Here is a 25,894-nt window from a genome sequence, read left to right as displayed (position 1 = left end):
ATAGCTCATGCAATTCTCGAAAACTATCACAACTGGTGCATCAGCTTGCCTTGTGGGGGTTGACGGAATCGAATTCAGATTTCTTGCATGCAATTTGCAACAGACTGGTCTTCGACACCTAAACGGTCCATTTAGGGGATAATAAACGCGTAATAAACTCCAGTGTTTTTCTATAAGAAGTTCTCGGACTAACCACGCATTTTGATGGATTTTTGCGCTCTGGAAGAAAATAATAGATCTACTTCGCATGGATTACACTATTATTTAATAATTAAAGTATCATCGGAAAGACTGGCATGGAAACGGATGGACATTTCTCTCCATGGATTAAGACACGGATACATTTTAGCCTAGCCTACATGCTTTCTGCGTTTTACAATGATCAGGTTTGGATCGACTGAGCTAGACTGTAACAATGTTCTGATCTGAGAACACACTTGGATGTACAAAAACAAACCATTCGTTTTGGTAGGCTATACAATCAAAGGGGGTTATTGATACAATTATAATTCTTTCTTTGAACACGCCCTCTGTTCAACCGGGTTATTTTTATGACAGTTGACCAAATATTTGGGCTACTTTAGGTTAGCCATTGATCTGCTAGACAATTACCCGTGTTTTGGCGGTGGCGTGGCATACTTGTGAGGGAACCGATTTGCCACCACTGCTCGGTCTTGATACCGATCAAGGATTTCGACATGCCCAGTACTGACGACCCGATCGGCGGACGATTATGACTACAGCAGCGAATTGGGTGGCTAACGGGGCAAGCCTTGAAGACTGCCACTCCAACCTCTTCTCTCTGGTACAGTAAAACAAATAATGGGTGCACATAAAGACACACGAACGAGGCGTGAGACCGTAGTAAGCACGCTTAGATCTGCACTCGCGGTACAAAGGGGAACCAATTGTCGGTGCCGTTATTAGCCAATCATTAACTCGAGCTACTGGGCCGGGAAAACTACCATATTTTATCACTAAGCGTGTTATGATAGTAGATAATCATTCAGAGGCTTTAACACCACATTGTTTTGTAGCCTGTTCAAATATATACAGCCTCATAAAAATAGTAATATTGCCAGTTTATTGTTCATGTCACACTAATTTGTAGGCCTGTCATATATTTTAAATTATCCAAATTATGTCACTATTGCTTTTTTTCTTCTTAGCCAACATCAAAGGCAGCATAGTGATATGACAATGTGTAAAGACACATTGAACTAGTAGACATAGGCCTACTTAAAAATCAAGACAGACCGAATAATGAAGAATAAGCTTATTAAGATGTACTCTCAAATCTGGAACACTTTCCCTTTGACTGCACTTTTCAACAACTGATTTGGAAAGAGCATTTCCACTGTAGCCTCTCAAGGATTTTTTGAGTTGGAGGAAAAATGTGAGGCATTTCTTGATCTTCTGCAAATAATTGTGTAATTGTAGCAATGCATAGGCTACTGCTCAAACACAACACAGCAGTCAACAGTAGCAGGTTATGACACAGAAGGGCAATTATTATATCTGGATAAATGTGAAATGAGAGGCATCCAAAAACAGTTCATTAAACCCTTAACCCCCTGCTCAAAGTGGAGGTGAAGTCATGTGTTCCATACTAGAAAGGAAACATGAACATGTCAGCCAGACAGTAGCACCTCTCAAGTTAACAACAGAATGCCCACTTTCAAAGTCATTTTTGGAAGAATATATTAACTTTTGCTCAGATCACCAAACAAACCTTTCATCTTACATGCATTAGTGGAATTCAAAGTTTTCTGCTATTGCCTCGAGGCTGTCCCAATCCTCCATATCCCAAATGTTCCTCAACATTGTTTTTCACTGAGGGGGACCTTGCACTCACTGAGTTAACTGCATTGCACTACTACTGCATGCACTGAAGTGGAAAGGCATGTGGATTGGATTGAGCTTGGGCATGGGGTCAGGAGCCACAACAACAATAAGGGGTCCTGGGGGCGTTTTAGGTTATGATGCTGGTAGTCATGTTCAACTATAGCAGCAGTGTGCCTCTGACACTACACTGTTTACAGTCAAGCTCTCAGTGTGGTTTGTGAGGGTTTGCGGCAGCAGGTGAGCCATTCCACCAATTCAGCCAGCGAGTGTGGGTGGAGAGGAGGGAAACCTTTGCGGGAGATTTATCCCATGCCGTGCAAATTCAGAAAAGCCCTCCTGATTGATTTACTGCTCTCTGTTGGTATACATGAATTTTAATCCGAACAAATCTCAGTGCTTTTAGTGTAGTCAACAGAGCTCCCCTGTCAGGCTCGCTCTCTCTCAGCGCAGCTGTGGAAACAGAGTAAAACAGTGATTATGTTTTCGTCAACTTTCTAAGCACTATGTTTTCCCTCCAAAAGACTCCCCCCTCCATTATCATGCTGTGCAGAGGGCTGGCAAGGCTACATGCTCTCTGTCTGTGTAAACAGCTTTAGAAAGGTGAGAGAGAAGAGCTTCATCCGCTTGTTGTTCAGTTAGTCACTGTGATGGCTGTTAGATAGTCACAGTCAGATGAACACGAATGACAAACCAGTGTCTTGTTAATGAGGGAGAGAGATATATTGCTACTAATACTTATATTATGGCTATTGTGTACAATCATATTTGTAACTTGTGTGACTGTTTTCTGTAGATAAGTTATGCTTATATATTTTCACACCTCGGTCTTAGGGTGCTTTACCAGCGAAAGCCCTTTTCTGACAGCCTGTTGAACAGAATTCCACTGTGCAGTAACCTTGTCTGAATTATTTACTACATGTTATCACGTCAATAGAAAACCTAACAAGTATAGGACTAGGCAGCATATCTTTATTAAAAACAGATTACTGTCAGCCTATTTTGATTGCACTGTAAGACATTTCACATTTACGTTTTAGTCATTTAGCTGACACTCTTATCCAGATCGACTTACAGAAGCAATTAGGGTTAGGTGCCTTGCTCAAGGGCACATTGACAGATTTTTCACCTAGTTGGTTCGGGCATTCAAACAAGCAACCTTTCGGTTACTGGCCCAACCGCTAGACACCTCTCTTTCACATTAATCTCAGCATCATTAATAGCTGGTAGGACAGAAACAGCTGAGATCTCAGAGAAGAAATGAACTGGGAAGCCAGGAGCATAAGAAAGAGGGATGAAAGAAGTGAAGCAGTCTAGTTTGAAGCAGAATAATGTGTCTTTCTTTCTATTGCTGGAAAAAAGCAGTTTGAGAGTGAGAGAGTGAGAGAGTGAGCGGAGCAGGGGAATCTGTTTTCGTTTTAGGAAAGTATTATGTGTGATGTGCATTTCCTGAGCACTAGCCTCGGCCCATTTGAGAGAGAGAAAGAGAGAGAGAGAAAGAGAGAGAGAAAGAGAGAGAGAGCATGACCGTGACTCTGTAGGCTGGGCAGGTTCTTTACAATGACTCATGCCCGAGTCACTGCTGAAATATGAAATGCAAGGAGTGCACAGCATGTGCACACACATACAACCTAACACACACACACAGGGGGAAGCAAACACAGAGACAAGCTTGCAAAAACACACAACAACCTATCATATTATGCTCATAAACATATTCCCAAACACACTAGGACATACACACAGGGACATGTACGCGTGTACAAAGAGGTTGGATTCTCTTGCTTTAGTTAAAAGAGTCTTCCTGTCCCACAGACAGGGCTGCGGGGAGTGAAACACTGGTAATTAAGTGTCGTCAAGTGGAGTTATAATGTGATCAGATAAGAGGTGCTCATTAGACAAACTGTATTCCAATAGAGCTCCATGCATGAATAATAATAACCAACTGCGAAAGATGGAGAGAGAGGGGAATAAAATAAGGAATGGGCTGGGTAATACAATTGAACAGGAGGACCCACTATATTTAAGTTACTTAGTGGCCCTGCTCATAAGGAGCTATGATAGTGGCCAGTATTCAAATGTTAAAGGATTACTACTACATGCTCAACCGGGACTTTGTCCTTTAAGGACTAAAAGAGCATCCAGCCAGGAATTCTGTGACGCCAACTCTAGATCTCTAGTCGAATGCCCTGTGGTCTTTCTCCATCTGGCCAGCAATAGCTCTCCATCTCTCAGGGCTCTAGTAGCCAAAACACAACCTCCTCCAACCCTCCTTGGCTGGTCTCCCTGCTAGCGTAGTGACAGTTAGTGCAGGTCTCACCTGGAGAGGCTGTTTGTGGAGCTAGCTAATCTCCCACTGTCACTGCATCATGGGGATCCCTGTCATCGCAACAGGGCTCAACTCAGTAGGGGCTTGTCCCCCTATATCATCCTTCGGGGATAACATCCTGAGCTCAACAGACCCACTTTACCCCACCCCACAATATACTCTCTCTCTCTCTCTTTCCCGCTCTTTCACACACACACACACATCTCCCCACCTCAGCCCAATAAATTACTCCACTACAAATCGATCTATTAACGAGCCTTGTCGCTTCCCAAGTGGGCGAGGCACAATGATTGAGGGAGGGTAGGGCAGAGAAAGAGGCCTCTCTTTGCTACCAATCCCTTGATATAAATCCTGGGTGGTGAGCCATGGATCTTGTCTGAGCGGGACCTGTCTCGGCCCTGCCAGAGAGGTGAAGTACGGCTAAAAGAGAAGGGACAGGGAGCCGTCCTGGTCCTGGAGTGGGACAGGGATGGGGACGGAGATGGGGACGGCATGGGATGGGGTTGGAGGGAGATATTTTGGAGCACTGTGGCTTGAGTGTGAAATATGTAAGTCCTGCAGTGCCAGCTGTGTGCTATTCTTAGCCCTCTGGTGTTCCTGCATTCAGGGCGACAGAAGGGAGAGTGGGAAAGGGGAATTGGCAGGAATGAGCAGTAGCAAGGCCGCTGCCGTGGCTGCTACTGAGGGGATGTCTAGCATTGTGACTCTCCTCATTCAGGGCTGCCGCCTTATCTCCATTACAGGGACTCTAACTGTTCGAGTGACACTTTTGAGTTTTCCCTCACACTCTTTTTCACACGACTTAATTGAATTTCACCACTCGGTTTTTCCACCATAACGCTAACTTTTGTAAATATGTTATCATAATTTCCATATTGTGATTTCTCATATGTGAACTTGACACTGTGTTTTAAAGATTCCTTGTTTCGATATAAACACACTTTGATTGTGAGAGGATTAGGTGTCATCCATAGATGCTCTAGAGACGTCATACAGACGTTGTGGTCTTTGTTACTGCAGCACTGAAAAGCCCTTTGTAATTACCATAATTGACCCAACGATCTTGATAGCGAGAGCTTTTCCTTTTAAAGGAGCTATCTCTCTCAGCTTGTATGTTTTCTGTTCGTCTGACAGCTTAGCCGATATAGTAGTTGGCTGAGATTCAATAACAGTTATACTCAAGTTAAAGGCTGGTTAAAGCAAAAGAGTGTCTGGAATAGAGTAGCTAAGCTAAATACTTGTTGTTGTGCGTTAGTGAATTCTAATCAGGATGCGGTCATGTTTTATTGAAAAATTATCCCCAATGAATCAGCCGTGCACTCTCGTTAACAAACACTCTAGGCCCAGATTGTCGATTTGATAACCATTGCAGGGCATTGATTTGCGCCGTGCTACTGCCACAAGTGTGCTCTCATCATTAATTAGCAGACATCCGGCCTTTTCACATGGTAATGAACATTTGCACCTTTTCAATCTCAGCCCTGGCAAACACAAGGGATGAGATTTCCAATATGATGTGGAGACATGTTTATGTCAATATAGTCAACCATGCCAACCACCAAGATGTTGCGTTATGAACAAGACAAGCTACTATATCTGTAAGAGAAGCAGCCCTGAGTGAATAGGAGTGGTACTTTAAGGTCATGTTAGGCTGTGTTAAGATGTGAGAGACTGGAAGTCAAGGCAGTCAGTCAGTGCAGTCACTTCTCTGATTCTTCTCTTGAAGGACTCTCCATGCTGTCACTCCCACTTGGTGTCAGGGTAAAGTTGCTGCAGGGTTCTGTACTGCCAGCACTGCAGACAGAGAGAAGAGGGTTACTGCTGTCTGCTTCTGCTGTTCTACCTGAGATTGACTTTACTTAGAGTAATGAAGCAAGTCATGTTAAATGCATGGACTTTTGTTCAGAAGTCATTACATTTTAATTCACTTTTAATTACATAGCTAAATCCAATTATTTATATCATATGTCAGACATTTATTTTGCATTTGTCCAATTAAATTGTTTTAAACGTTTCTGCTGCCTCCTTCTAGTGTCAGTAAATCTGCATAATGTCAAATTGTTCATAACAAACGCACAGTCATAATCTTCAGACTGATCTTGTAGTTGGATATGAATGTGTTGCTTCTGGTAAGTCAGGGGCTTTCCTGACATGCATTATATGCTGGATATAGTAATTATTTTTATTCCAATCAGGGTCTGTGAATTCCAGGTGCATGGTTGCAGACAATGGAGGTATTACTGGAGAGGGAGAGGGAGGAGGGGAGGGGAGAGATGGATAATTACATTCCTTTGTAAGAAAAGACCCCTAAACTGCTTGAAATGTTATCTTTCCACCGTAACCCTGGAGACAGAATCTCGAAAATTGAATAAGTTGCCAAAGTCTTACGGATGTTGTATGTTGCCTAGCAACTGTTTTTACTTCCCTCTTTTTTCCTGGTGAATTTCTTTGGGTCTGTCACAGTTAATTAAGTTGCACTGGAGACACGCTGCTGGTAATGGAGGGACTGGTTTATTTATTTGCCCATTAATAATTCACGTTAAGCAGGGCCACTGTTTTAGGTTGGTCCTCCATTTAAGAGAAAACCCAATGGCATGACTCCATGTCTTTGTTTGCCATTGGAGTGGGATCTTGTCAGCGTTGTCTGTCACAACAATCACCAAACACCCTTCTTCATTGGTCTTCCCCCTTGTCATGTCCCGCCCCCCTCCCCTGGCATCAGGTGAGAAATCAGAGGTTCATTGTAGCTCTCCGCAGTTTGAGCCACAGCTGATTGGCAGGCGCATCCGTCACTCTGCCCCGGGGAGGGTTGCAGCTCTAATTAGGTGACTTGGCTTGCCTGCCTCCCAGGGCCAGATCCTACAACAGACACACGATAAAGACGGCCCTTCCTTTGTAGGGCCTTGTAGAGGTGCCGGCAGAGGGTAGAATAAAAGCACCTGTTTAGTTCCGAGAGCCCCAGAGGCCATTTCCTGCACCTGTTTTGGTGCTTTTGTGTCCCTCTCTGGTCCCCTCTGCTATACTGTTATGTGCAGAGCTCCTTGTGCATTGTAAAAGGCCAGAGGGGGAAAAGCAGGAAGTAATATGGGTTAATTTGATTTCAATGGGCTAACTGAAGAAGGGGGATCTAGCCTGTTCTGATTTCTCTAAGTCAGTCAGACTGGTACGTATAGGCTCTCAGCACTTCCAGTGCCACCCACCCTGCCCCATGTGGAAAATAGGTTATTTCTGGTTTTCATAGTAGTTACATTTTTCAACACTGGGCTAATATAGAACAGGCTGGTTCTTAACAGCAAAGGGTAGAGGTTATTTCAGTTTCCAATTCTAATCAGTTCAGGAGCTGAGCAATAATTTAATAAAAATAATAAACATTTTTCAATTAATGTGAAATCTATTTATGACTTGAATTTCAGAAGATTTTTTGAATTTGAGCTAAATGGATTTGACTCATGTTGCTGTAGAGGCTTTTGGGATGATATGTGAGTCATGTCTACAGTACCGCCTGTTGAACAAACCCCAAATATTGGCAGCATGTCAAGTGTCTTCAGATATTTGACTGGCTGAAAATGCCACCCTGACAGAAAGGGTTTCACAGAAGCCGTGATAGGTAAAGCTGCTGATATAAGCTGTCTCTTCATTGCCTAAAGTGCTCTCCTCTGTCCAACACTATTGCTCTTACATTGCTACAAGAATCCCAGAGTGGCATCTCTGTTCCACTCTCTTATCATTCAGCATGAGACGCTTTGATACCAGGTTCCCATCTCCTAACTGGTGAGGAGACCCACCTGTTCAAGTGACCCACATTCTTAAAGACTTAAAGGCTTTGATAGTGAGTAAGTGAGTTTTTAGAAACTCAAGCTGTTTGCTAAACTGAACTTAACATTCAGATGGAAAAGATAGCATTGTGTGTTGATAGTAAGTCATAGTGTACGGTGAAGTCCTCTGGGCTCCTTGAGAACTCCAGACTACTCTGTGCTTTATGTTTCTGTCGCTGCTTACAAAAGGCAGGGCTGCTTTTTATGAATGGCTAACTGCGGGTTGGCGTGTGTAAAGAAACACTTGAGTGCCCTAGCAATGTTGTTTGTCGTGTAACGGGAAGGAAGGAAGTAGGTTTGGGCGGTATACAGTATATACCATATACCGGGGGATTTTGAAATAGCCACGGGAGGTTTTTTCAATACCGTCAATACCGCTGAAACTATTTATTTGAAGTTTTTCAATACATTTTAATTTTTGTAAATACCTGCAGTCAACTTGTGCAATGCGTTGGGAGATAAAGCAGATTGCGTTCTTATTTCACCTGTCACATTATTTTACATTATGAAGCTTACTTACCCAGCACAGTTGAGCCAGTCACATGTTTGTTTGTAAATAGCACAACAGGAGAAAGCGGGAGCAGGTGTGTCCAGCTGTGTATTGACAGGGGTCACGTTTTATATTGAAAGTCAACAGTGATTTTTTGCTTCAATAGAGTGATCAGGGGCGTGCAACTATAGTTTTCCTTCACAGAAAATACATTAGTTCAACACATTCGGCGGAAAATAGCTTCATTTTCATCAGATGACAACAGAAGTGCAACGCTATTTGGCTGGCAGCCACACAAGTAAATGAACTTACAATGAAAAAGCAATATATTTTTAGCAAAAACTGTGCATTACCATCATATTTCTAATGTTTAGGCCTATCATAGAAAGAATGTAGCCAGCTACATTTCCTAATGTTTTGCTTAAAGTTAATCTTGCATTTCACCATAGTACTGGAGAAAATAAGCTACACATCAGTTGGAGCGCTGTCTGCTGATTGAATGCCTGTTCGTGAATTCTTATCCGAGTTTAGAAGTGCAACTGAAGCACAAAATTAGTCTGATGCCGAGCAGAAATTACAATAAGAAGCATTTTAGATCTGCGTTTACAAAACGCAGCAAGATATTTCTTATAATAATAATAATAATAATATGCCATTTAGCAGACGCTTTTATCCAAAGCGACTTACAGTCGTGCGTGCATACATTTTTGTGTATGGGTGGTCCCGGGGATCGAACCCACTACCTTGGCGTTACAAGCGCCGTGCTCTACCAGCTTATGTGTTTTATCTTTTTTTCCTGTGTGAAAAACACAGAATTCTGCATTAATACGACCCCTTTAATTGCTATCTAAGTAAGTGGCTGTATTAATAAGGTGACAGGGCATCATATTGTGTTAGCTTTCTGCCGTTTTTGAGAAGTCAAAGCCCTTTGGATGAGTTATTTGTACAGCTGCCACTGTTTTCTTGATTTCCTTGCGTTTGTTCTCTTCTCAGTTCTCGGCCATCTGCTCGTCCACCCTCTTCTCCAAGCAGGCAAGCCCGTTGCCCTAGTGACTCCAGACTCCACACAGACACAGTGTGTAGACATGCTGCTGGAGAGGCAGTACTGCATGCGTCAAAACTTTGATAATTTGCACAATGTCTCTCATTCCCGTTCGCTTGTAAATGTCCTCACCAAAAATGACATTCGGTAGCTCCTACCTATATATGTATAACTTTATGAGCTAGATTGCCTGTCTTTGCAATTTGTTTATTTTCGTTTGTGCTCATTAGCATATTTAGCTAGCAGCCTCCATGGAAATGTGCTATTACTTGTGCTAATTACTTGTTAGCATTCTGGTAATAGACGCCCAATGGGATTTTTTGATTTTTTTGGCACCCCGTTGTGTACTAAGCCGATAATACCGTAAATCCCGGTGTGAGAGAAGGATGGTATGACGATTTGAAAATCTGGATGCCGCCCAATCCTAGAAGGAAGTGCTATGCCCTCTATACAGTCATGTCTCTGGCTGTGTTGTCATGCATGACCTTGTGTGTCAATGCACTGTCTATTTGTCTATTTGTTCCAATTATTATTATTTATTTATTTGACCTCCTTTTTTCTCCCAAATTCAATTACGATCTTGCTTTTGCAGCACCTTGCGCTCACGTGTGTGTGTGTCTCTGTGTGTGTGTCAGTCTGGAGGGAAAATTGCATTTGCGGCATGGAGGTAAAATACAAACAATCCATTCACTACTACTTGTGAAGCTCTCCCCCAACACCCCAAGTTGTTAAGGCAGGACAATAAGGTGAATGTTTTCTCACTCCACAAGCCACTGACCTCAAAGGTGAAGACTGAGTCAACTGTGCTTTCCTGTCTGTGCAGAAACCTTGTAAACTATATTATGGGGGTTTCCCTGTTGTTATGTGTCTCCTGTTTAGAGTCTATGGGTTTTCTATTGGGTTGTGTGTTAAGGCTGTTTACAGTAGGTGCACTATCACCTTACTGAGATGTGCTGGTTTGCTGAGGCTCTGCATGTAACATCTACAGTGTCTTACTACATTATAGAAGTGTGCCTGTATTGGATGTGCCTGACTTTTATCCTCACTAAGTTATGTGTCTGACTCTGGCCGCAACTTGCAATTCCAGCTATGTGTGTGCCAAAGGTTCACCAGAGGAGATGCTTTGACTCCCATATGCGTTTGATTACAACCAGATGTCGAGTGTTTTCTGTTTGACCCTTTTGCAGGATATTGTATTGGTTGATACCTGAACACAGATACTGTAGTGTAGTCAGTCACCTGTCTGTATACTAACACATAGATCCAATGAAAGCTCACAGTTAGATTATCTCTTCTTCTCTACAGACCGGGGAGAGATCGCGCTTCTCACTTGTTGCTGTTGTCAATCACAGGGTGTAATAATACAGTAGACAGCCACACAGATAAGCGAGAGATTGAGTGCAAGAGAAGAGAAAAGTGAGATAATGGAGATCAGAGGAAGGTCAGACCTCCGGATTCTTTCTGTGACTGAAGGAAAACCCTGTTTTTGGCATTGTGTTCATTCAGAGATGAGAGAACCGAGGGCCAGTAAACAAGGTGCTTGAAACAGTGTTGTTTTTATTAGCCATAGTAAAAACAAAATCTAACTGACTGGCAGTGGAGTGAAAGAAACTCTAGTTGTTTTCACGTGTTGTGAGTGATTTATGTTCCCTCGTATTATGAGGGATAAAATGGCACTGGCCCTCTCACTATCTCTGTCTGTGTTGTCATGACTGGGCGTGACTCAATGTAGGATGAGGTTGTCCCTAGACACTGATCTAAGGTCAGTTTGGCATTTTCCCACTATTAGTAAAGGCCAGGATTTGGAGAGGTTAAGCTGATCCTAGATCTGTGCCTATGGGTAACTGGAACTCACCCGTAGTTCACAAATGACCTGTAGTATAGACTACAGTAGGTTGGCCCCTACAGGGTTAGTTGATTTCAGCTGATCCTAGATCTGTGCCTATGGTCAACTGGGAGTAGTTTCTGGCCTTTTAGGCTAGCGGTAGATAGAGCAGCTGCTCCTTGGCTCCCAGGCTGCACAGAAACCTGCCCTGGGCCTGCAAACACACACCTCATTATCACATCACGCCTGTTATCATTGGATACAATTACTCTTGCCGACCGTCAACCAGAAATTGGGCCTTCGGATGCGAGGCATTGCTTTTAAACACTCTTAGTCTGCATCACAGCTCTGGTGTATGTATACACTGAGTATACAAAACATTAAGAACACCTACTCTTTCCATTTATTTAACTAGGCAAGTCAGTTAAGAACAAATTCTTATTTACAATGACAGCCTACACCGGCCAAACTCAGACGACGCTGGGCCAATTGTGCACCGCCCTATGGGACTCCCAATCACGGCCGGTTGTGATACAGCCTGGAATCGAACCAGGGGGTCTGTAGTGACACCTCAAGCACTGAGATGCAGTGCCTTAGACCGCTGCGCCACTCGGGAGCCATGACGTAGACTGACCAGGTGAATGCAGGTGAAAGCTATGACCCCTTATTGATGTCACTTGTTAAATCCACTTCAATCAGTGTAGATGAAGGGGAGGAGACAGGTTAAAGAGGATTTTTAAGCCTTGAGACAATTAAGACATGGATTGTGTATGTGTGCCATTCATAGGGTGAATGGGCACGACAAAATATTTAAGTGCCTTTGAACAGGGTATGGTAGTAGGCGCCAGGTGCACCAGTTTGTGTCAAGAACTACAACGCTGCTGGGTTTTTCACGCTCAACGGTTTCCCGTGTGTATCAAGAATGTGGGAAGCATTGGAGTGAACATGGGCCAGCATCCCTGTATAACACTTTTGACACCTTCTAGAGTCCATGCCCCAACTCAATATTAGGAAGGTGTACCTAATGTTTGGTATACTCAGTATACGTGTGTGTATGTGCGTGTGTGTGAGTGTGTGAGGTAGGGGAGAGTGGGGTAAGTTGAGAGTTTTTTTTATTTTTACATTCAGCATAACTCCGTCAAGGGAAATATAGTATTCTTTCTAACAAAGATATCTACGTATATTTCAGGATGTTGAGTTTCCCTGGAAATAATCAGAATTCATGGAAAAATTACAGTTTTGAAAACATAGCTTGTCCAAAAAAAGTTGTCTCTTGGCAAAACGTACCCCTGGTATGGGTCAGTATAGCCGCCTACACATTTCTTTACTGAATGAAATATTAACACAACCTTTTTCAAACCATTTCTATCTTTATTTCCCAAACACAATTCAACACAATCACAATCACTTTTTTGTATTTTAATCATTTTAAGCATCTTTTAACACAGGCTTAACACCTAACAAACACTTTGTACTTTTTTTAAACACTTACCTCATATCCCAGCAATAATGCCTTGCATTATGCCTGGGAAGAAAACACTTCAATTTGCTCAACTTGCCATTGGCTCAGCCATTGGCTCAACTAACCCCATGGCCATTGGCTCAACTAACCCCAAGGCAAACATTTGGACTATATTAGACCACACAGCTATAAGGATGCACGTTCATGCTAGGTTTAGGACCTCATATTGAAGCTTATAGAGACTTCAACTGATGTATAGAACAATCTTTAAATGATTTACTTTGGTTCAGATACAAGCATCATGAAACCTCTAACACAATACATTCATTTGACTTGGTGAAAATACTTTTCTGGGACCTAACTTGCTTGCCACTTTTTTATGTGGTTTCTTCCTTCACACACTCCATGAAATGATGAACACTTCCTAAATATTTGGTCACATGATACAGCACATTTTGTGTATGGTTTCCTAGAAACCAGGGTGTCTCAATTGACCCATTTGGCTCAACTAACCCCACTCTCCCCTACTGTGCTACTTTCCATCAGGGTTCAATGGGGTCATGGGGGTAATAGAAACGGTCATTTGAAATGTAGCTACAGAGTCCAGCTACCTTAGTGATGCTAGGGGGGGTATAGTGCAGTCTCAGCCATACAGATACCCTACATGGCCTCCCAGTGAACCTGTTTCAGGTTTAGAAGTGACCCCTGTCAGATTCTGTGTCTAAGGTTTTCACATTCACAGAGAGTGACTCCAGCGGATGGTGGATGTCTGCTCCTTTGCTTTGGGAGAAGCACATCCTTGACCTCCGCCGGGCCTATTTTTAGTACAGATTATCGACGTGCCAATGTTTATATCTCAGATTACACATACTCTGTCATTATGGAAGAGTGGCTTTGTAATTACGAGGCATATTTTTCACAGGGGCTGTTCCACCAAAAACACTTGTATGTTATACTGTACAGACTACAGACAGACAATCACACACACACACACACACACACACACACACACACACACACACACACACACACACACACACACACCCTTCTTTAAAGCTGGGACCCTCCACCCCATCTTTCCAACCACATAAGCACATTGAGATCTATTTTTCCAGCAAGGTGCCCTCTTTTGCTGCGTGTTTCCATGTAGCCTGTTCTTCCATAAAGCTCCAATGGGACAGACAGTATTATTTTCTGAAAGTTGGCGAGGGGTGGCATGGTGCCAGCCAGGAACGCATGCCAAGCTAGGCCCTCACAGCTGGCTGAACACAGGAGAGGAGCCTAGGCAGCGTGACTCTCTGAGAGGTCTCCCTTATCCTGCCAAATCTGCCTCAGTGGGTATTGAACGCAGCCTTTGTGAGATGTTCATTCTCAGCCTTTTTCTTCATAGACACCGACACTAGAGCCTAATTTGAAGACTCTGTGATATTGAGTTGCATTCAGAAGCAAAATGTATGTCTTTTGTGGAGAGAGACATAACGGTTTTCAACCATAATTTCCTAATGTGGATCAACGGCCCGTTGTTTATTGTATATAAATAAAACCCACAGAAGTGAAATGACAGACTCTGTACACATGACGGCAATATTTCACCCCGGCCAGACTGTTTTTCTGTCTGAGAAAATATATCCTCTGTGTCCTTGGTGTGTCTTCGCATCTGTTTAAAGATCCCTCTCTCTGGTGCAGTGGGGTTGTCCTTTTTACTGCTCATCAATAGATTGAACAAACGTCCTATTTGACAAGGTTGTCGACTGCCTCGCTCCCCCAGCCCTCTGATAGGCAACATAAATGCGTTCCATTCCATCAAATGAAATTGAGAAGATGTAAGACACTGACTGTGCTCCAGTGATTGACCCTGACACAATTTCTCCCCCTTCTTCTCTCGCTCCTTGTCTTCCTTTCTTTTTCTCTGTTGCTCTCTCTTAATCTCTCCCTCCCTCTCTCCGTTTCTCTCTTTCTCACACATGCCTATTCAGTGTCATACTATACAGTATATTCATTTTTACAACGGCTATGGTGAAGGTAATATGATTCATATGAATAGAACCGATACTGCACTGCCTAGTAGCAAGGCAGAAATCAGAACCCTGTTAGCAGGAATGCCATAGAGCTCTAGGTTACAGTATATTTAACATAATGTAGCAGCTCATTAATCACTTAACATTGTATACAACTTTATTTGACGGGAAAGAGCTACGAACAGTGCTTCAGACATGACCTCAGTTGTCTCAGATTACAAGGACATAATATGGTCTTATAATGAACTTATCATGTCAATGTCGTTCAATGCTAAACATTTTCAATAATGTTTAGAGGGCATAGTCATTGAGGTGAAAATTTTAATTTATAGTGGGATCAATCCTAGTGTATTAGTTTGTGGTTATGTCATATTGAGGCCACTCTTCTCTTTCATTACAGTAAACCACCACTCAATGACAATTCAACCAACTTTATTGATACTAATTACGATAATACAAAAATGATTACAGTATACAGATATAATAACACGCTCTCTGTCTCTCTTTGTGTATTGTAATTTAATGAACTTTATTGATACTAATTATGATAATACAAAATGATTACATTATACAGAAATAATAATAGCACACTCTTTCTCTTCTTCTGCTCCAGGCAGAGCTGACGGGCATCAAATGGCGGTGCTACAGCTTCCGTGGCGGGGGCGAGTACGGGCCGGTGATCTCGGCGCCAGCCCAGGACGACCCGGTGCTGCGCAGCTTCATGCGCTGCGTGCAGGCCAACCTCCTGTGTGTGTGGCGCCGCAAAGTCAAGCCTGACGCCAAGGAGCTGTGGATCTTTTGGTGGGGCGACGAGCCCAGCCTCTCTGACGTCATCCATCACGAGCTGGAAGGTGAGCCCGCCGCTGCTGAGAGCCGCCGAGAGCCGCTGCACATTCATATGCTCATCTTCTACCCCCTTCTTCTTTCCTCCCTTGCTCCTCTTTCTATACCCCCACCCCCCCATTAGGCTACCCTACAGGTTTACCTGTTGTGGACCTTGAGGGTGAAGGTTAATTAGGCTCTTTAGTGCTCATGCATACGTCCAGGGCTGTGCTTTGGGGGAAAAGGGGCGTTATGTTTAGCAGTCTTAACCCAGAAGTAAAATCTTGCGTAATTTGGTCAGCTGTGTGATAAACTTCTGGGTCTATACGTTTTAGAAATTGAGACAGAATCTGTCCACGAGAGATTTTATGTTTAGTATTGTGTGTTGTGTGTTGTGTAGCATTGGTTTGTGTGGTGTGATGTTGTACTGTGTTGTGTTGTGTTGTGAAGCATTGTGCTGGCTCAGGAGAGTGTCTGTGATGAAGAACACAGTAACAGACTCCCTAAGTGGATTTGTCTTGCCGTTGTTCGGATCCTCGTGTGTCTGTGTGTGTGTGTGTGCATTACTCAGAGATATCTCACCTGAATGAGTGCCACTGTCAGCACTATCGCCTCTATTTATAGAAACATTTGCATTATCTGGCTGCACACGTGCAGCAGGGAACTAGCTTATTGACTAAGCCAGGGGAAGAGGGCGAGAAGAGAGGGAACGAGAGGAAGGAGAGAAGCATTGGTTTATGGAAAGGTTTGGGTAGTATAGCAGAGAGCGGGGAGAAGGTAGAGGAGAGGAGGACAGAGGAAAGCAGAAGAGAATAGAAGAGAGAGGAAGAGAAGTAGTAGAACGGAGAAGATAAAGGGTGGTGTAGAGGAGAGTTAGAGATGTGATGAGAAGGCAGGAGCAGATAGAAGAATCATCCCTCTTTCTCCTCTTCGTTTGCTTATGAAAGGTGACATGAATGAATGGTGATGCTTTTGTATGGATCAATGTTGCTGGATCTTGTTTAGGAATTTGTTGAACTTGTTTGGGTGTATGTTTTCCCTGCTGTAGTGGGAAACAGACTGTATATAATGAAATCACAGATTTGTAACCTCTACTGTTTCCATTGTTGTTGGCTATCTCAACACTAGGAAGTGAGTTTATTTTGAGATACATATTATCCCAGAGATATTGATTGACAACGCTTCAGTAGATCAAAACTTCAGAAAATGTGTCCATCTTTGAAAAGTAGTGAAATGCATTAATATGTGCAAAGTTACAGCTATTGATATTTCTGAGCATCTGGATTATTAATAAGAATTTCTTGTGACCCTCTTGACATGCCTAATTAAACAAAGGTTCTGTTGTTTCAGGAGGATTGTTTATAAAATCGTCAAAAGCAACAGAGAGAAACATTCACACTGCATCACATTATTATAATATTCTTTGCAACATGTCACACGTCTACCCTCTGTTACAATATTTGCCTTGTGTGAGCCTTATTAATAGTAGACAATACAGCACTTTAGAAGTGGGGAAATGAATTGCTAATTAAGGGGTAGACTCATTCTTTGCTAATTAATTTGCAGTTAAAATGTGGAATCTGTTCAAGTGTGTGAGGGGGGACTGGAAGAACAATCGTAGTGTCCCTTTTGGTATCTGAGGTGTCGTCATATCCCTGTTTCTCTGGGCTGCATTGACTTCTCTCTCTCTCTCTCGCTCTCGCTCTCTCTCTCTCGCTCTCTCTCTCTCTCTCTCTCTCTCTCTCTCTCTCTTTCTCTCTTTCTCTCTCTCTCTTTCTCTCTCTCTCTGAGGCTGGGCCCAACGCCTGATCCGGAGATTACGTAAAACAACAGCATCTACGTGTCTGATGCATTTCATGAAATGAGAGGGAATGCTGAGAGGAGGAGGAGGGCAGCATGGGGTTAGTCCACTAATCTCCAGGCTTGTCGTTCCTCGCCACTGGGCCACACTCATCGATTCTCGTCATTGGCCAAAATAGTGTATGCAGGAGAAAACACTGTGGTGCTGCTGCTGATTGCATAACCTCTGTAAGATTTCACCGCTGCTAATGTTTCTCTACTACTGCAGAGGCAGTCCACCAGCACAGTGAATGCGCTCAGCATGGGAGGCCTGGGTCCTCTCTCTGTGTCTGTGTGTGTGTGTTTTTTATGGCAGGGAGCAGGGAGGGAAGGCAGGGCTTCCTGCTTATCAGATGAAGCGTGGGAGAAAATAAAGCAGAGGGTTTAGGTGTGTGACGAACGGTCAGTGCAGAACGTAGGACTGCTATACTGTGGCCTCAATTGCCAAGAGATCCAGTCCCCCCTCACTCGGTCACTCACAAACCAAACATGCTTTCCCCTTCATCCCTCCACAGCTCTGAAATGAAGGGTTTCCAGACCCTGGTTGCCCCACCATCCCCTCTCCCCTCCTCTAACCTCCTCTCCCCCTCTTCTCCCCCCTCCAATTCTTCCTGCATTTTTCTCTGGCATGTCTCCACACAGGGACTTCTGTGCAGCTGGCCCGGGAGGCACAGGGAGCCAAAGGTCGAGGGACCTGAATAGAGCGCAGGACAAAAACATTGTAATGGGCTGGCTGTGGACCCCTCTGTCTCTGGGAGGGAGAGGCCCTCAGACCAGGAACCCAGGACCAGAGATAATGCTTTAGAGGGGGGAAAACCTTTTAGCTCTTGTGTTTTGATAGGGTGTAGCTAAAGATGAGGAGATATGGTGTAGCTAAAGATGAGGAGATATGGTGTAGCTAAAGTTGAGGAGATATGGTGTAGCTAAGGATGATGTCATGAAATAATGTCAATTTCCTTGGCTGCCTTTTTTTTAAATGCAATATTATGCAATAATTTTATGCAATATTAATTACAGTGATACCATTGCATACTGTATGTCTACGTTTAGATTTTTTAAAGTGGTAATCAGGTTGATGATGTACTGTATTTCACGATAATGGCATTATTGATGACTTGTATTTTCTGTATGGAATATCTGGTTTTCAGAAAACATGTAATTGACAAAAGAGCTCCAGTAATATAATTTATCTGTTTAATCCGGATTATGCAATCCGCCACTAGAAGGATTGTCCTCTGACCTAGCCCATGGTCACTGTGTGGTGTGCAGAGAGCTGCCATCTCCCCCTGAGCACTAAGGACTGATACATACTCATTGTGAGCCAGATGTACTATGCTGTTATACCGCTGCAACATTTACACAATTTTCCCTTCAAGGAGTACATAATGGGGAATAAGGTGAAATAATATTTATTAATCTGCTTGCACCAAATCTTACTCCGCATTTGAATGTTTTTATAGGGATAAAAAATTGGCTATTATTATTACGGTAATTAAGGTCATTATTAAGATAATGTGTTCAGGTATCACTGTCTCAGGCTCTCTCTCAGCCCCGGCTCTGTATGCCATTGTCATTGGCTCAATGTCGAACCAGTGGAGTGTTTAAACATCATGCCCAATACATACAGCTGTGATTAGCCTCCCCAGGGTCCTAAGACCTGGTGGAATTACCCTATATTTTCACAATCTCAATAATACTGCTTTATGAGAATCTCTTATTTCTTTTTTCTTTTTTTTGGAAGCGTGGGGAGGGGGTAATCTGATCTAGAAATGGATAGTGGTGAAGTGGCAGTCAGAAGTAGTTCCGGCCCTTTGCCTGTGGAGGAGAAGTGATTTTATCAGTATGTGCTGTGCCCTACCGTGTGGGTTGTGTCATGCATGAGCAGCCTGAGAGGCTGTGATGCGCCGTACTGTGAAATGAGTCACTCTGTGTCCACGAACATACGGTCAAGACCTCGTAGCACCCTGACTATCTTAACCTACGGTGCTGCTACTGTAATGATTACATTTGACTTTGTGGTTATTAGATGATTAGGACTGTTTGTGTTCATTGTGGGACTATTGATTTTAGTGTTGTCATGACTCCCATAACCCAGTTTGCCCTGTCTGTGGGCTCTGCTTTGCCATACCTTGGACTCACATTGTAATATCTGATCCCCTTCACTGGGCCAGGGTCAGATTGTTTAGCTCATAATGGTTGACAATGGGAGAGTGGTGTGTAGATGATCCTAGATCAGTTTTCAAGGTGAAGTTTGATAAGAGTGAGTGTCTATGGAAGGTACACAGTATGACAACATGGTGGGCTCCACTGTGTTGGAGGCTCTGGCAGCCTGCTGAAGGGCACTATGACCTGATGGTTGACGTTGAGCACCAATCAGGGCTGCTCCTGCTCCTCCACTTGTACAGCATGTGGCCAAGGTGAACGGAGAGGGGGAGAGGAACGTAAGGATTCACCTCATCATGTCAGGATCAGGAGCCACATCAGCTTATTCATGAATGTGGAAAGAACATTCAATACATTATTTAATTAATACAGTTAGGCTACTGTAACTTTAACCAAATGTTTATGCTAAAATTAATCTCAATTGTAAAAACACTGTAGTAGACACTACACTTTTCATTATCTGACTAAAACACTTCTTCCAGGCTTACCTGGTCTATTTGTATTTGCCCACCAGTAATGAGAGCAAATGAAGAAAGCAGCAAATGGAAAGTAGGTCATGAAAGGTGTTGATAAAGAATAGGATTGTTATCAGTAGGATGGGATGGGGCACAACAAGTGGATTAGACTGACAATTCTAAGAAAATAATCAGTGATAAGGAAATAAAGAGAGAGAGAGAGGGAATGGACAGAACTGAGACGGCTGGAGGCTTCTCATTCACAACAACAGCATGGAAACCCGTGCCAGATAGCAGACCGAAACGTCTCCTCTGTCAGAGCAGAGCGCTGGGGCTAGGGGCTATGGACCTCAGGAGAGAGCCGCCTGCCATGCTTTGTGAAACCACAGGGGCTGTGTGTGTGTGTGTGTGTGTGCTTGTGTGTGTGTGTGTGTGTGTGTGTGTGTGTCCGTAATTGGCAGGAGTTTCTGTGAGCCAGAGGTCATAAGGTTCCCAGTTAATTGTTCTCTGAAATAAACGATGCCAAATTTGAATGTGTACTTGAGTGCTGGAGGAAGGCTGACCTCTGCCTCCACCTGTCCTGTCTCACTGTGATCACATAATCTCCTGTGTTCAGTCTGTACTGTACCAAGGTCCTGCCCACTACTGCCCACTGCTGCCCACTGCTGCCCACTGCTGCCCACTACTGCCCACTGCTACCCACTGCTGCCCACTACTGCCCACTGCTGCCCACTGCTGCCCACTACTGCCCACTGCTGCCCACTGCTGCCCACTGCTGCCCACTACTGCCCACTACTGCCCACTTCTGCCCACTGCTGCCCACTACTGCCCACTACTGCCCACTGCTGCCCACTGCCCACCACTTGCACCACTAGCCAGAATGGCATTAGTGCATATGATTATTATGGCTATATTTATATATTTATCTTTATATGGCTATACTTTTCTGTGCTGGCTAAGATTCTACTAGTAGTTTTATTTTGTTGCTGCCGTCCTGGTCTCCCTTGAAAATAGATTTTTCATCTGTATTTATAAAGGACAAATAAATACAAGATAAGGTTTCTGTTATTTCTCATTGTTGAAAAAATATTCACTTAAATCTACCCAGCTAGTGTCTTTGATTAGATTTTAAAGTTGGTATAATTATTTTAGATTGAGATCATATACAGTATGTTGGGATGTACAGGCGCTTCTCATGTGTCTATAGAGCAGGGGTGTCAAACTCATTTTAGCTCAGGGGCCACATGGAGGAAAATCTATTCCCAAGTGGGCCGGACCGGAAAAATCATGGTATATATAACTTAAAAACAACAACTTCAGATTGTTTTCTTTGTTTTAATACGATCAACATACAACATAAAGCTGGAGCCTGAGGACAGTGTGTCCAAAATAGTACAAGCACAACATCACTATTAATCATAAAACACGTCAAGTTTATTTGAAAATTCTAAAGAAAAAGAACACACAAACACACAATGCCTCAGTGATTAACAGAACTGTTTCACAGATCACAGAACTATATCAGGGTGTCATTTCTCAGGCAGAAATGTAGATAAAAATAATGAAATCCTGTTCCCCAAACAAGTGCAAGAACCACAGAGTCAAGAATAGGTTAAATATACAAATAAAATAAAATCAATTAAAAACAATAGCACATCAACATAAAAACATATAAACATAAAGCTGGAGCCTGAGGACAGTGTCCAAAAGCACAACATCACTATTAATCATAAAACACCTCAAGTTATTTGAAAGTTCTGAGGACAAAGAACACACAAACACACAATGCCTCAGTGATTCACAGAAGTATATCACAGATCACAGAACTATATCAGGGTGTCATTTCTCAGGCAGAAATGTAGATAAAAATAATGAAATCCTGTTCCCCAAACAAGTGCAAGAACCACAGAGTCAAGAATAGGTTAAATATACAAATAAAATAAAATCAATTAAAAACAATAGCACATCAACATAAAAACATATAAACATAAAGCTGGAGCCTGAGGACAGTGTCCAAAAGCACAACATCACTATTAGTCATAAAACACCTCAAGTTATTTGAAAGTTCTGAGGACAAAGAACACACAAACACACAATGCCTCAGTGATTAGCAGAACTGTTTCACAGATCACAGAACTATATCAGGGTGTCATTTCTCAGGCAGAAATGTAGATAAAAATAATGAAATCCTGTTCCCCAAACAAGTGCAAGAACCACAGAGTCAAGAATAGGTTAAATATACAAATAAAATAAAATCAATTAAAAACAATAGCACATCAACATAAAAACATATAAACATACATCTGAAAGCGTTTTGCTCAAACTCCCGTAACAGTCCCGTTATTTTATCTTTGAACCGCTTCATGTCTGCCACATGTTGGGTCGCGCACACATTTTTCAGACAGGGGAAGTGAGCTGCATCACCACCGGCAAGTTGCGTCTCCCACAATGACAGCTTCAACTTGAAAGAACGTATGCTGTCATAATACTGCGTGACAACTTTGTTGCGCCCTTGCAGCTGTTTGTTCAAGTTATTCAGGTGCTCTGTAACATCCACCATAAATGCAAGGTCCTGCATCCATTCTGCGGAATGAAATTCTAACACTGGTTTGCCCTTTTCTTCCATGAACTGTTCAATTTCTTCTCGTAAATCAAAGAAACGCCTCAGCACAGCACCTCGGCTTAACCATCTTACCTCAGTGTGGTATGGCAGGCCATAGATGTGGTCTTTCTCTCTGAGAAGGCTGTCAAACTGACGGTGATTCAGGCTTCTGGATCGGATGAAATTAACAGTTTGGATGACCACCTTCATGACGTTATCCATCTTTAATGACTTGCAACACAAAGCCTCCTGGTGCAAAATACAGTGAAAAGTCAAAAAATCACGTCCTCCATTTGCAGATTGCACTTTCTCTCTGAACTTTGTCACAACGCCTGCTTTTTTCCCGATCATTGAGGGCGCACCATCTGTAGCCAGGCTGACAGCGCGGGACCAGTCCACCCCGACCCTGTCCAGCGCGCCGACGAGTGCGGTAAAAATATCAGCTGCTGTCGTTGTATCTGTCATCGGCACCAACTTCACGAACTCCTCGGTGACGGTCAATGTGTCATCAACTCCGCGGATGAAAATGGCCAGTTGTGCAACATCTGTAATGTCCGTGCTTTCATCAATTGCAACCGAAAACGCAATAAATGACTTTACTTTTTGCTTCAACTGGCTGTCCAAATCCACTGAAAGATCGGAAATCCTGTCTGCAACTGTGTTTCTTGTCAGGCTGATATTTGCAAAAGCCTGCCGCTTTTCAGGGCACACAATCTCCGCTGCCTTCATCATGCATGTTTTTACAAATTCACCCTCACTAAATGGTTTTGAAGCCACTGCGATTTCATTAGCAATGAGGTAGCTAGCTTTCACTGCAGCGTCACTGATGTCTCGGCTGTGAGTAAACACAGACTGCTGTTTCTTCAGACCCGCCAACAGTTCATTCACCTTCTCTCATCTCCGCTGTCCTTGAAAGTTGTCATATTTGTCGGCATGAAGACTCACATAGTGGCGACGAAGGTTATATTCTTTCAGCACTGCAACATGCTCTGAACACACCAAACATACAGCTTTCCCATTCAATTCCGTGAATAAATAGGATGACCATTTTTCTTGGAACACTCTGCACTCTGCGTCCACTTTTCTCTTTTTTGACAGAGACATATTGGGGCAATGAGGGTGCCAAAGCACATAATGTTAAAAGTAGAAGCCGTAATAAATATCGCGGGCAAAACAAAGTAGCTCATTGGCTGCACGTGCTTGACCTACTTGCTCTGCCCCGGTATAAACAGTTTGCTTGCTTAACACAATTGCTATTGCGCCATCCAGTGGACGCAATTGGAACAGCAGTTTATTTTATTGAAAAATTGCAGCGCATTTTTATACTTTACAATTATTCTTATTTTTTTAATCATCTCGCGGGCCCGATTAAACCCGTTTGCGGGCCTGATCCGGCCCGTGGGCCGGACGTTTGACACCCCTGCTATAGAGAGAAAGAAGTGTCATCTTGAAATGCGTCCCTTACCGTTCTGTTATTTTCTCCCCCGTCGTTCTCTGCCTATCCTGCTGTCTGAGACACAGCCATTGTTTCAGTGATCTCACTCCCATACATCATGTGCTGAATAGAGCTCTTTGAGCAAATCAATGATCGATATAAAGAGAGAGTGAAGAAATGGAGGGAGGAAGAAAAACATTAGGCTCTTCCTTTTCCACTTTTCTGTCTTTCTTCCCCTCAATGAGTTATTTTATCTTTCCATCTACAAGTTGTGAGCCAGTTGAATGTTATAGCTGCTGGGAAACCTAGGCATTAAAGAGGTGAAATGCCAGACAGTGTTGCTTTCCCCCCTCCTAGTCATAGTGGGCTGGACTTTACCTGCCCGCAGTGCACACATAGCCAAGGTGGGATTTGATGCCCCTAAACAAATTATATTCAGCCTAAACCCTGTTAACAGATCTTGTCTGGACGCACATTGAATGTTTAACGGGGAATGGTGTGTCTGTGCTTTGGCAGGATATCCTGTTCAGGTTTCTGACTGGGGCTGATAAGGTGTCTGTGTGGGAGAGTGTTTTCAGAGAAGTGTTGTTGTGTTGTTAGGAAAGCATTAGTGAAGGTATGACTAGAGATGTGAAAAGGGGTGGAGGTTGGATGAAAGAGGTCAACAAGGATACAGTCCAATAGGGGTAACGGGTCAACCCCAGGAAGGGTCTGATAGAGTTGGACCTGCTGCTGCAGTATGATCAGGAAAGAAACATGTTCAGCATATACAATATCTTATGGAAAATGACCACTGTTTGGCAAATGTCCATCAGTGGAGAACTCTCGTGGTACAATCTCCAGCCCTGTTTCTAGAACTTGATTTGTATATCGATGACATGTACTTAAATGGTTCACTTTGTGCTTTGCTAGTTTATACAGAGAAATGAAACTGAAACCAAATTTGAGAGCGAGAGAGCGAGAAAGGCCTATGGTTTTTCATTGTGAACATCTGTTTTTAGTTCTGTATCTATTCGTGATAAATAATTTCATTTGTCATTATGCAGATCAATGACTGACATTCCGTGTCATTGCGTTTCAACAGAGCTCCTGCAATTGTTACTGTCTTAAACCCCTAGACCTTAGAAACCTTGATTTTTATTAGTCTCAAACATTATATCCGAGTATGTAATAAAAGCATTAAAACTATGGCAACAGCAATAAGCTTGGCATATTCTGCTTTGTTTAAACAACTCCTCAACCCCCTTAGTACCTGCAGACCCCTTGAGTCACCAGTAGATATACTACTCCATTTTGTTACTCCTCTTGAGCTGAGGGGATCCCAGCGAGAGACTAGCCCCTTTAATCTGATTTGAATACATGCCTTACTTCATGAAGTATTGGCTTTTCTGTGTCAATGCGTTTTGCTTGGCATCCATCCGTGCGGGCATCTCTGCCTGCCGTTCACCCCTTTCAGCCCTCCATTCTCTCCTCTTTTCAGGCTTGCGTTCTTTCAGGCTTTCTTTCCCCTCCTCCCTTGTTCTTTGGTTTTCTGTGATGTTAGGGCATTAAGCGACAGGGTACTCTGAACAGGGAACCCTCACAACATTTAACAACATGGCCATGTTTGTTCCTGGAGGTTGACTCAAACAGCAGTGACTGTGAGGGGAGCTACTGAACAGAACAGGTATGAATAATACCCTGAGTTTGTGCCTGAATTGTGAACTAGGTCGCTCCCTGACACATGTCACAATGGGACTTTGAGCGAGAAGTCAT

General features: G+C 43.1%; 1 protein-coding gene across 1 annotated transcript in view; it reads left to right on the top strand.

Moving 5' to 3' along the window:
- The first annotated feature begins 297 nt into the window (after positions 1-297).
- LOC311127460 (mediator of RNA polymerase II transcription subunit 13-like) overlaps positions 298-25,894 on the top strand; it is a 57,499-nt gene continuing 31,902 nt past the window's right edge. The window contains exons 1-3 of the mRNA XM_084159295.1: positions 298-805; positions 15,437-15,674; positions 16,096-16,183. Of these exons, the coding sequence (XP_084015421.1) occupies positions 734-805; positions 15,437-15,674; positions 16,096-16,183 (398 nt within the window). The 5' untranslated portion in view covers positions 298-733. The remainder of the gene's footprint in view (positions 806-15,436; positions 15,675-16,095; positions 16,184-25,894) is intronic.

This window comes from Coregonus lavaretus (assembly GCF_964263955.1).
Source record: "Coregonus lavaretus genome assembly, chromosome: 4".
Taxonomy (NCBI): domain Eukaryota; kingdom Metazoa; phylum Chordata; class Actinopteri; order Salmoniformes; family Salmonidae; genus Coregonus; species Coregonus lavaretus.
The sequence above is the reverse complement of the archived record's forward strand: the minus strand, read 5'-3'. Positions and strand labels throughout refer to the sequence as shown.